General features: G+C 44.3%; 1 protein-coding gene across 1 annotated transcript in view; it reads right to left on the minus strand.

Moving 5' to 3' along the window:
• The window catches only part of ccdc146 (coiled-coil domain containing 146), a 104387-nt gene that overhangs the window by 49904 nt on the left and 41374 nt on the right, over positions 1 to 13109 (minus strand). The window contains exons 5-6 of the mRNA XM_033039860.1: positions 4901 to 4958; positions 2844 to 3020 (exon numbers count right to left, since the gene is read on the minus strand). Coding sequence (XP_032895751.1) covers positions 2844 to 3020; positions 4901 to 4958 — 235 coding nt within the window. The remainder of the gene's footprint in view (positions 1 to 2843; positions 3021 to 4900; positions 4959 to 13109) is intronic.

A 13109-nucleotide genomic window follows, 5' to 3' on the forward strand; every position in this document is an offset into this window, starting at 1 on the left:
CTTAGAAGACCAACCGTGGCCTCAATCATTAGAACTTTCCGCAATGAGAACCGGTAAGTCTTCAGCATGCACTACAGTAAACATTACAGTACTGTAGGCTACTCTTACTGTAATTGTCAAATGATTGTACACTGCATGCCAATGTGCAGCACAGAGTAGGTAATGTGACTATGAAAATGTGTTCTACAGTATGATGACATGTTCTTCCTGTCATATTCCCTACAGAATTGAGACTAGACCCAATAGTGGAGGCAGAGGCAGACTCCTCACTGAGGAACAGGAACGGGCTGTGGTCAACATGGTCCGGGCCAGAAATGACATTCGGCTTAGAGAAATCAGACAGAACATCCTGGACGATGAAGATCTCTTCAGGAATGTGGAAGCCATAAGTTTGCCGACCATTGCACGTGTTCTGAAAAGGCACCAGGTGTCCCTCAAACAGTTGTACCGTATGCCTTTTGAAAGAAATGCAGACAGAGTGAAGCAACTGAGGATTGAGTATGTTCAGGTATGTTCAGTTTCATGATGCCTGTTTGTGAAAAATTCCCCATCATTGTACTGTAATTAATACTGTACAGTAATTCTCTTTCCAACATGTCTTTTTGTACATAGAGGGTGATGGCCCTGGATGCGGATGACAATCATCACAAATTTGTTTTTGTGGATGAGGCAGGCTTCAACCTGGCCAAGACAAGGAGGAGAGGGCGAAATTTAATTGGCCAGCGGGCAACCATACAAGTACCTGCACGACGTGGGGCCAACATCAGTATGTGTGCGGCGATATCAGAAGATGGTGTGGTAGGACGTAGATCTCTGATTGGCGCATACAATGCAGAGCTCCTTGTTGCATTTCTTGATGAGCTAACTCTAGTCTGTAGAGCTGTTGATGTAATTTATGTCATTGTGTGGGACAACGTCAGGTTCCACCACGCTCATCTGGTGCAGGCATGGTTTCAGGCCCATCCACAGTTCCTCACTGTGTACTTGCCCCCATACTCGCCTTTCCTTAACCCCATTGAGGAATTTTTCTCCACATGGAGGTGGAAGGTGTATGATCGGCATCCGCATCAACAAGTGACCCTTCTTCAGGCCATGGACAATGCCTGCGATGACATTACAGCAGACCAGTGTCAGGCCTGGATTCGCCATGCGCGAAGGTACTTTAAAAGATGTTTGGCAAATGAAAACATCTATGCGGATGTGGATGAGAACCTGTGGCCCAATCCACAAGACAGGGTTGATAGGGATGACGAGTGATTGTTGATCCTTTGTTTAGCTTTTTTTTCTTACTGTACAGTAGCCAGGTGAGGAACACGGCAGTTTGTTTTGCAGGACTTTTTTTTTGTTTTGTTACAGTAATTGTTGCTTTCATTCAACCTATGTTGCCATTTAGTTTGTATTCATCAATAAATTTCAGCTTTGTTCAATGATTCCACTGTGTCTGTGGTATTCTCTCTACTAATCCTTTTACAGTGACATTACGTGTAGCACAGGATGAAACATGTATCACATGTTTAATGGTACAATATTTAATGGTTGTACGAACAACTAAACAGTGAAACTATGTGTATGTTGTGTGTGGGTGATCTAAAGAAATGTCCCTATGGTATTTCATGATAAATGAGTTGTTTGAACCAATGATTCTGTGAGTGCAAGCTTTCTTTAAAGATATGAATACACAATGCAATGTTTTGAACGTTGGACAGCCTGTGATACAAGTGGTGACTGTTTTGAGTTTTGTATCTAGAGTTGTGAAAAATGACATCAAGGTTCTGAAACTAGTGCCAAATGGTCGATTCTTGCAGGAAGAATCGTGTGCGTGTGTGTGTGTGTGTGTGTGTGTGTGTGTGTGTGTGTGTGTGTGTGTGTGTGTGTGTGTGTGTGTGTGTGTGTGTGTGTGTGTGTGTGTGTGTGTGCGTGCGTGTGTGTGTGTGTTCCGCCCTGACAGTGGCCGTTCCAGTTCCCGGTTTTTCAGTTGCCGGCAGACCGCTGAAAACCCGCCTAAGTGGGACAGGCTCATGAGTTAAATCAGTTATCTTGATTGAATGCTGTTTTTTATTGATGCAAAAAAAAAAAACAGGAAGCCAATAATGGTGATGGTCAATATCCATAATGGTTAGGTGTATCAGGTGTCCATCAAAAACTCCACTGCCCAAAATGTGCCTTACACCAGGTTTTTGCACACCCATCATTATTATTCTTCGTTGGCATATATTGGCTCTGAATCCTCCAAAATCTCTCGTGTAATTCTCTTTTCATATTCAAATCCCTTCATAGTTTTAACCCTCCCTATCACTGCGTCTTCTAACTAAACTTTTCCTGATTTTGAGCGTGGCCCCCTCTCTTAACACTATCATTGGCAGCTGTGTAGCAAGCGGTGCGATCCAATACTTCAGAATTCACACCCTAAATCCATCTACCATCTATCTCTGTCTTTAAACATTACAACTTTTTTTTAAAACATACATTGAAAATATTGAAGCATTTAGGTTTTTATGAGGAGATAAAATGATCTAGCTTTAGATTGTTGTGATTAGAATGCATAAGTATAATATTTTTTGCAAGATCATAATTACAGCATCCAATGAATAGAATAATTGTTAATAACCAACTTGTCAAGTACTCATTTAACATGTGCTGCAAGGTTTCATGTTATGATACATCATGCATGTGATAATCTGAATAATTATAACGGTTCATCTCATGTTCTCGATCAGCAAATGAGTCAGATGCTGGATGGCAAGGTTTCCAAAAGATTGGATGCTGGATTATCAATTCAATTTATAAAACTTCAATAAAAGCAAGAATCATGACGTCCAAATAGCAGTTTGTACCACTCTCACCTTCAGGTTTGCTTCACTATCTCCCTTCATTTCTAATTCCTTTTGTGAAATTTTCACATCTTCAATTTTCTTTTCCAAATCTTCTTTTGACGTTTTGATGTCCCGTTTCCTCTGTTTAATATCTCGCTTTAGTTCAATGCAACTCTCTTTTAGCGCTTTAGACTTTCTTTCAAAATCCTGCCAAAAAATCCCAATAGGAAAATGTAAAAAATGCAATCTCCAGCAATCAAAAACATACAGCTGTTGAACAATGATATTAATTATACAAGCAGCTCTATTTCTCCATATTAGGAAACATGCACTGTGTAAGCTTAATGCCAAACAGTGAGAAGACTCTGCAACAATGTGGAAAATATTATGCTTTGTTTTTTCCTCAAATGGCAAAAATAAGTTTGCTGCTGATCCACTTCATATGCACATTTTTATTGATTCATTGTTACATATTTACACTCTGACGCATGGCCTTGTATGTTTGCAAGGCCTTTCAGACAGTACCATCACATGGGCATTGGGGTGAAACCCTGCCCACAAAATGGCTGAGAATCTCTGACAGTTGGGCTGAGTCATGGCCTGGCTTAGAAATGGTCAAAAACGATGAAAGTTTCTGAATGATCCAAGACATCTATAAGTATTAAACATTCCAATTCATCTAAAAATAAGAACCAATTACATATTTTCAAATGAAACATTTTAAAATATTTATATAAACCCTTGGCAATTGTTTTGAAACATTTATAATTTATAATATAATAAATGAATTAACAATAATATTTATATATATTATAAATCCATTATAGAGAACTATTTACAGAGAACCATTGACAATTTTAATTTTGGGACATAGGAACATTAAAATAGGAGTAGGATGTTAGGCCCATGAGCCTGTCCCCCATTTAGTGAGATCATAACAGATCAGATAGGAACTTGAGGGGCAACCTTTTCACTCAAAGGGTGATAGTTATATGGAATGAGCTGCCAGAGGAAGTTGTTGAGGCAGGTTCTCTAACAACATTTAAAAGACACTTGGAGAGGTAAATGGGCAGGGAAGGTTTACATGGATATGGGCCAAACATGGGCAAATGGGACTATCTTAGGTGGGGCACCATGGGGTCGGCAAACATGAGTTGGGTCGAAGGGCCTGTTTTCCTGCTGTATGACTATCTTTTGCCTAACTACATATACAGTTACACTCCAATAATCTGGCCAGCTCAACACTTGAGATGCTGAATTTGGAGATTTTCTGGACTATTGGATATTACTACTAATATTAAACACACCTTTAACTCGTTTTTAAAAAAGGATGTTACACAGCATTATATTTTTTTCCAGTGAACTGGTAAATTTTAAATGGAATGCAGGGCCTACTTTGTGTCAGGACCCAGTGATTGGAAAGGGGCCGTGAGAACCAGGTCCAAAAAGATTGGGTAGGCAAAGGTGGGCAGGAGTGTTTACTTGACAAATATACATACATATGTTCATAAAACTATGCAGTGTGAAGCCAATCAAAAATAGAAAGCAGTAAAACTCTGATAATCAGGTCCTGAACACTCGTTGGTGCCCCAGCTTCTGCACTCCCTGTTCAATCACCAGGTTCCAGTTCCTGCAATCACTTTAAGCTCATCTGCTTCTGTTGGCCACCCTCTCTTGAAACTTAATGAGTTCAATGAAATGTTACTGTGTAAAATCATATCTAGGATAAATACACACCGTCCTCTTTGTTTCAGGTTTGAGAAATCAGGAATTAGAGGGCATAGGTTTAAGGTGAGAGGAGAATGATTCCAGAGGGGCAACTTTTTCAATAATAGTGTGAAATGTGTATGGAAAAAACTTCCAATGGAAGTGGTTTGAGGCAAGTCTATAATAACATTTAAAAAATATTTGGATAAATATATGGATAGGATAGGTTAAGTGAGATATATGGGTCAAACGTGGGCAAATGGGACTAATGTTGATGGGCCTTCTGGTTGGTAGGGGATGGGCCAAGGGCCTGTTTCCATGCTGTATGGCTCAATGACTCTATGATTCTATGAGATTAAATTGAAGGCTTAAAAACTTACTGCGGCCTTTGGTAGTCTCTCAAAGTCTTTTTTAAACATTACCAATTCTTCTTCTAAACTGTAACAAAATAGAATGATAAGATCTGGTTAAATGTTTAAGAAGGAATTGCAGATGCTGGAAAATTGAAGGTAGACAAAAATGCTGGAGAAACTCAGCGGAGCGAAGGAAATAGACAACATTTCGGGTCGAGACCCTTCTTCAGACTGATGAGAGGGTGGGGGGGGGGGAGGGGGCGGGAAGAATAAAGCAGGATGCGGAGACAGTGGGCTGAGGGAGTGCTGAGATGGGGAGGAGAAAGTAGGGACTACCTGAAATTAGAGAACTCAATGTTCATACCGCTGGGGTGCAAACTGCCCAAGCGAAATATGAGGTGCTGCTCCTCCAATTTACGGTGGTCCTCACTCTGGCCATGGAGGAGGCCCAGGACAGAAAGGTCGGATTCGGAATGGGGGGAGTTGAAGTGCTGAGCCACTGGGAGATCAGGTAGGTTAATGCGAACCGAGCGGAGGTGTTGGGCGAAGCGATCGCTAAGCCTGTGCTTGGTCTCACCGATGTAGAGCAGCTGACATCTAGAGCAGCGGATACAATAGATGAGGTTGGAGGAGGTGCAGGTGAACCTCTGCCGCACCTGGAAAAACTGCTTGGGTCCTTGAATGGAGTCAAGGGGGGAGGTAAAGCGGCAAGTGTAGCATTTCCTGCGGTTGCAAAGGAAAGTGCCAGTAGAGGGAGTAGTTTGGGTGCAAAGGGACAAATTGACCAGGGAGCGGTCTCTGTGGAAAGCAGACAGGGGAGGAGATGGGAAGATGTGGCCAGTGGTCGGATCCCGTTGGAGGTGTGGGAAATGTCGGAGGATTATTTGTTGTATGTGACGGCTGATAGGGTGGAAGGTGAGGACAAGGGGGACTCTGATGGGGAGTGAGAGCAGTGTTACGGGGTATAGAAGAGACCCTGGTGAGAGCCTCATCTATAGTAGAAGAGGGGAACCCCCGTTCCCTGAAGAATGAGGACAGCTCCGATGCCTTGGTGTGGAACACCTCATCCTGGGTGCAGATGCAGCGTAGACGGAGGAATTGGGAGTAGGGGATGGAGTCCTTACAGGAAGCAGGGTGGGAAGAAGTGTAGTCCAGATAGCCATGATCTGGTTAAATGATTAGTTGTGAAAAATGGTCCAAACTTAATTCAGAACTGGCTTGAATTAACTGATAACATTCCTATCAATGTGATACTTTGGCATCTACCCTAAATTGCAAAACAATGCACATTCTAACTGCAGAAGAGCAATTTCATTTGAACATGAGTGGATAATTAGGCTCCAAAATAAAGCTCACAGTTTCAATATATCTATCCAGGAAGAAACAGTTACAAGGCCAAATTAGGTAAACAATCTATATATCTTATCTTATCATATCTATTATATATTAAAAGTGTGTGTGTGTGTGTGTGTGTGTGTGTGTGTGTGTGTGTGTGTGTGTGTGTGTGTGTGTGTGTGTGTGTTTTTTTTTCTGTGTGTGTTTTTCTGTGTGTGCGTGTGTGTGTGTTTGTGGGTGCCAGATTCGGCCTTTGATTCCTTGGTCCGCCAGCACTCCGTCATGAAACTCCGTCATTTTTTCCATGTCGCTAGCTCATTCACTTTTACATTCAATTATCCACTCCTCAAAACATTTTTTCTTTTTATGTACCCATTTTTTAATAAAATCCTCCACCCCCCCCCCCCCCCCACTCACTCATTTTGTCGCCTCCTGCTGGCCAGCGACCATAACGGCTGCTCACGCCCACCTCCGCTCCAAAAACGCCAACATTTTTCCCTGCCGCTGGTGCCCGGCCCGGCTCTGTCACGCTGACTCAAGCCAAACATCGCATCTTCAACCGCTGCTTTTCCAGCAGCGGGGGAACAGCCAGCGCGACAGAGCCAGCATCTCAGAAATGCCGAGGATGCGAGGCCTCACACTCTCTAACCGCCGCTTTCACTTACTTCATTCCACAGTGAGTTCAGTTCGGTAACATCACCCATCACCCCCCTCCCCCCTCCCCCCTCCCCCCTCCCCCCCTCCCCCCTTCCCCCCCTCCCCCCCCTCCCCCCTCCCCTCCTCTCCCCCTCCCTCTCCCCCTCCCCCTCCCCCTCCCTCCCCCCGGTCATGTGGTCCTACTAAAATCAAACTGCTGCATGAGTCACAGTGCCATCTCACAGATGTACAATCACAATGGATCTAATTTACATATGCCATCACAATGGGACAGGTGTGGGAGATTGCAACCTTCACGAGGTCCCACTAAAACCAAACTGCTGCATGAGTCACAGTGCCATCTCACAGATGTACAATCACATCACAATGGGACAGGGGTGGGAGATCTCTCCCCATCCCTGACATTTAAAAAAATATTAAGGTTGCCCAGCTGCTGACCTCACAATGCCTTTGCACCTGGCCCCTCCCTTCCACCCCTCTCCCCATTTCCCTCCCCCCCTCTCTCCCCCTCTCTCTCTCCTCCCCTCTCTCTCTCCTCCCATCTCTCTCACCCCTCCTCCCCCACCCTCCCCCCCTCACCCACCGTCCCTCTCCTCCTCCCCTTCACCCCCCTCACCCTCTGTCTCGTCCTTCTGTCTCTGCCCCTTTCTCTCTGCCTTTCCCCATTATCTCTCTGCCCGCACTCTTTACTACCCCCCTCCCTCTCTAGAGGCGCCTGCGAGTTGGGGGGTATGCGTCAGTGGATAGGGCGGTTATGGGGTAAAAGGAGCAAATTAATAATATTAATATATCAAGGGGGGTAGTTCGCGTGTGTGCGTGGGGTAGTTAGTGTTTGCGCCGCATGGAGAATAAAGCTAAAGAAGCGGAGCGAGCAGTGTGTTGAGCAAGTGCGGGGAGTGAGCAGCCTGCAGGGAGTGAGCAGCGTGCGGGGAGTGAGCACCCCCCCCCCCACATCTCCCCCTCCCCCCTCCCCCCCCACACCTTCCCCTCCCTCCACACCCCCCTCCCCCCAACACCCCCTTCACCACAGGGAGAGTTTCGGGGGGGGAGCGTCCTGCAGCTGGGGTGGAACAACTCCAGGCGGGGGCCGGTGGGGGAGGAGTGTCCTGCAGTGGCGAGGGGGAGGGGGTGGTTGGGGGCCGGTGGATGAGGGTCCAACAGCGGTAGGCCATGGCAACGCTGCCCCCAGCCAGCTCCCGACTGACCCCGCCTGAAGTCGTTCCCCTCCTCCGGGTGCAGGATGCTCCCCCCTCCCTCTCCGGCACCCGCCTGAAGAACGCAACAAGAGACGCAACACATACACAGCTCCCCTCCCACCCCACATCCCTCTCCCACACCCCCTTCCCCCACCCCATGGTCTCCCCCCCACCTCCATCTCCCTGCCCACACGCACCCCCAATCCCCTCCTCCCCTCCCACCGCACACCCGCCTCCCCTCCTCTCCTCCCACACATGAAGAGGACGGGGGAGAGTGCTGGGGGATGAGGGGAAATGAGCCGTGCCTGCGCAGTTAGGGGCTATGGGTGAGTGGTGGAATATTGCTTTGGGGAAACGGGTTGTGTTGGGGGAACAGGTGAGTGATGGAATATTGCGTTGGGGAATGGGTTGCGTTGGGGGACCATGCCTCCCGTGTGACTGGGACCCAACAGGTCCCAATTAGTCTAGTTACTAATAAACTTGACTATAAACCCTGAAGACGCAAGTTCAAAGTGCATCACACAATCAACAGCGATTACCCTTCACAGATACTACCTGGTCTAACGCACAACTCTTGTCACACTGCATAAATGAAAAAAAATGTGCGCATCTCTGGAACTATCTAGTGTCTAAAACACCCTAAACAATATGATCCAGGAACATACAAGAAGTAGGATCAAGAGCACTTATTCATCCTTTTTAAGCTTACACCGCCATTAAATCACAACTTGGTCAATCTTCCATCTCAGCTCCATTTTTCTTTAATTTCATGTATTTTGTGTTTTATGATTGTTGGCAGATTAATTTCCCTCCTGGGATAAATAACGTTCCATTGCATCGTATCGGATCGAATCCTTTTATTCATCTGTTCATCTGTCTTGTGCAGCTATGCACCTATAGCTCTTTCTAAAGATTTAGAAGGCTATGAGTGAAGACATTTCTCTTTCTTTAGATTTTCTCAAAGGTAAGGAGATGAAAATTGTATCCAATACACAATTATTGGCTGATTACAATTAACCTTCCCAGGAAAGAAATACAATCTCAGCCATTTTAACTAAATATGCAGTAGAGTTATGGCTACGCCATGTAGTCTGCGTCTAATATTTAGTTCAGTTGAAGTCAATATCCTTATAAACCAAATGTATTAAAATTATTTAACATTCCATTTATTTCCTAATTACGTGCTGTCCCTGCATGTAACTTTGATATGTGTAAAAGGACATCCTTGCTTCTTTGAGTACCAACATCTCCCAATTTAAAAAAAAATCCTTTCTTACTTTTCATTTACATTTACTATGTTGTACTACATTTACTACGGAGACATGGCTCCAGGGTGACCAAGGCTGGGAGCTGAACATCCAGGGATATTCAATATTCAGGAGGGATAGAGAGAAAGGAAAAGGAGGTGGGGTAGCGTTGCTGATTAGAGAGGAGATTAACGCAATGGAAAGGAAGGACATTAGTTTGGAGGATGTGGAATCGGTATGGGTAGAGCTGCGAAACACTAAGGGGCAGAAAACGCTGGTTGGTTTGTGTACAGGCCACCTAACAGTAGTAGTGAAGTTGGAGATGGTATCAAACAGGAAATTAGAAATGCGTGCGACAAAGGCAAAACCGTTATAATGGGTGACTTCAATCTACATATAGATTGGGTGAATCAAATTGGCAGGGGTGCTGAGGAAGAGGATTTCTTGGAATGTATGCGGGATAATTATCTAAATCAACATGTAGAGGAACCAACGAGAGAGCAGGCTATTTTAGACTGGGTATTGAGTAATGAGGAAGGGTTAGTTAGCAGTCTTGTTGTACGTGCCCCCTTGGGCAAGAGTGACCATAATATGGTTGAGTTCTTCATTAGGATGGAGAGTGACATTGTTAATTCAGAAACAATGGTTCTGAACTTAAAGAAAGGTAACTTTGAGGGTATGAGACGTGAATTGGTCAAGATTGACTGGCAATTAATTCTAAAAGGGTTGACGGTGGATATGCAATGGAAGACATTTAAAGACTACATGGATGAACTACAAAAATTGTTCATCCCAGTTTGGCAAAAGAATAAATTAGGTAAGGTAGTACATCCGTGGATAACAAGGGAAATCAGGGATAGTATCAAAGCGAAGGATGATGCGTACAAATTAGCCAGAAAAAGCAGCATACCGGAGGACTGGGAGAAATTCAGAGACCAGCAGAGGAGGACAAAGGGCTTAATTAGGAAAGGAAAAATTGATTATGGAAGAAAACTGGCAGGGAACATAAAAACTGACTGCACAAGTTTTTATAGATATGTGAAAAGAAAGAGATTAGTTAAAACAAATGTAGATCCCTTGCAGTCAGAAACAGGTGAGTTGATCATGGGGAACAAGGATATGGCGGACCAATTGAATAACTACTTTGGTTCCATCTTCACTAAGGAAGACATAAATAATCTGCCGGAAATAGCAGGGGACCGCGGGTCAAAGGAGTTGGAGGAATTGAGTGAAATCCAGGTTAGCCGGGAAGTGGTGTTGGGTAAATTGAATGGATTAAAGGCCGATAAATCCCCAGGGCCAGATAGGCTGCATCCCAGAGTACTTAAGGAAGTAGCTCCAGAAATAGTGGATGCATTAGTAATAATCTTTCAAAACTCTTTAGATTCTGGAGTAGTTCCTGAGGATTGGCGGGTAGCAAACGTAAGCCCACTTTTTAAGAAGGGAGGGAGAGAGAAAACGGGGAATTACAGACCAGTTAGTCTAACATCGGTAGTGGGGAAACTGCTAGAGTCAGTTATTGAAGATGGGATAGCAGCACATTTGGAAAGTGGTGAAATCATTGGACAAAGTCAGCATGGATTTACAAAAGGTAAATCATGTCTGACGAATCTTATAGAATTTTGCGAGGATGTAACTAGTAGCGTGGATAGGGGAGAACCAGTGGATGTGGTGTATCTGGACTTCCAGAAGGCTCTCGACAAGGTCCCACATAAGAGATTAGTATACAAACTTAAAGCACACGGCATTGGGGGTTCAGTATTGATGTGGATAGAGAACTGGCTGGCAAACAGGAAGCAAAGAGTAGGAGTAAACGGGTCCTTTTCACAATGGCAGGCAGTGACTAGTGGGGTACCGCAAGGCTCAGTGCTGGGACCCCAGCTATTTACAATATATATTAATGATCTGGATGAGGGAATTGAAGGCAATATCTCTAAGTTTGCGGATGACACTAAGCTGGGGGGCAGTGTTAGCTGTGAGGAGGATGCTAGGAGACTGCATGGTGACTTGGATAGGCTGGGTGAGTGGGCAAATGTTTGGCAGATGCAGTATAATGTGGATAAATGTGAGGTTATCCATTTTGGTGGCAAAAACAGGAAAGCAGACTATTATCTAAATGGTGGCCGACTAGGAAAAGGGGAGATGCAGCAAGACCTGGGTGTCATGGTACACCAGTTATTGAAAGTAGGCAGGTGCAGCAGGCAGTGAAGAAAGCGAATGGTATGTTAGCTTTCATAGCAAAAGGATTTGAGTATAGGAGCAGGGAGGTTCTACTGCAGTTGTACAGGGTCTTGGTGAGACCACACTTGGAGTATTGCGTGCAGTTTTGGTCTCCAAATCTGAGGAAGGACATTATTGCCATAGAGGGAGTGCAGAGAAGGTTCACCAGACTGATTCCTGGGATGTCAGGACTGTCTTATGAAGAAAGACTGGATAGACTTGGTTTATACTCTCTAGAATTTAGGAGATTGAGAGGGGATCTTATAGAAACTTATAAAATTCTTAAGGGGTTGGACAGGCTAGATGCAGGAAGATTACTCCCGATGTTGGGGAAGTCCAGGACAAGGGGTCACAGCTTAAGGATAAGGGGGAAATCCTTTAAAACCGAGATGAGAAGAACTTTTTTCACACAGAGAGTGGTGAATCTCTGGAACTCTCTGCCACAGAGGGTAGTCGAGGCCAGTTCATTGGCTATATTTAAGAGGGAGTTAGATGTGGCCCTTGTGGCTAAGGGGATCAGAGGGTATGGAGAGAAGGCAGGTACGGGATACTGAGTTGGATGATCAGCCATGATCATATTGAATGGCGGTGCAGGCTCGAAGGGCCGAATGGCCTACTCCTGCACCTAATTTCTATGTTTCTATGTTGTTGAATCATTTACAATATATTCCAGCCGCCCTTTTCTCTCTCTATATTCCTCTATTCCTTACACTTCCATGTGTCTATCTAAAAGCCTCTTAAACACCACTATCATATCTGCTTCTCCCACCACCCCTGGCAAAATATTCCAGGCACACACCACACTCTGTAAAAAACATGCCCCGCACATCTCCATTAGGCTTTCCCCTTCTCACCTTATAGCTATGCCCTTTAATGTTGGATATTTTCACCCTGGGAAAATATTAGCCCTATCTATGCCTCTAATAATTTTATATCCAGAGATCAACTGAACTAGTTATGTCAATGTTGTGGCTACCCTAGGGCAGGTCAGAGGCTGAGTACTATATGGTAAATAAGACCCAAAGATTTTCCATTATCTCCAAAATGCAAATCAAAATACAACTACTCTACTCTTGCCTGGCTAAATGCAGCTTCAAACCACCACCCATCTACCCCCCTACCCCTCACCCTCTATCTATCCCTCGAAATAAATCCTGATGAGAGAGAACAATTGGCAGGAGGAATTGGGGGTACGAATGTGAAGGTTGGCAGGACAACCGAAGCATGTTGAGATAGGAGTTTCTTGAGGACAAAAATAGGAAGAGGATTGGGCAATTGTTAATGAAAACTTGAATTGGATTCTGACAGTTAAATAGAAACAATATCTTAGGACATTTCAAATAGGTATAAGCTTAAAATATCTCCAAATCCACAGAGGTGCTTGCTTAATAGTTGCCTGAAATCTGAATATCAATTTGTGATTAGATAAAGAAATTCAATTAACATTTGATCTCTGAGTATAGCGTTGTTATTCTGTAGCAAGGCAACATATTTGGCAGCAAGAATAAATGTCACACTGTGGAATAATTTTGTGGAATAATGTTTGAAAACTATTCCAAAAATTATTTTCTCCAAGTTATA

The sequence above is a fragment of the Amblyraja radiata genome, chromosome 21 (genome assembly GCF_010909765.2).
Source record: "Amblyraja radiata isolate CabotCenter1 chromosome 21, sAmbRad1.1.pri, whole genome shotgun sequence".
Lineage (NCBI taxonomy): Eukaryota > Metazoa > Chordata > Chondrichthyes > Rajiformes > Rajidae > Amblyraja > Amblyraja radiata.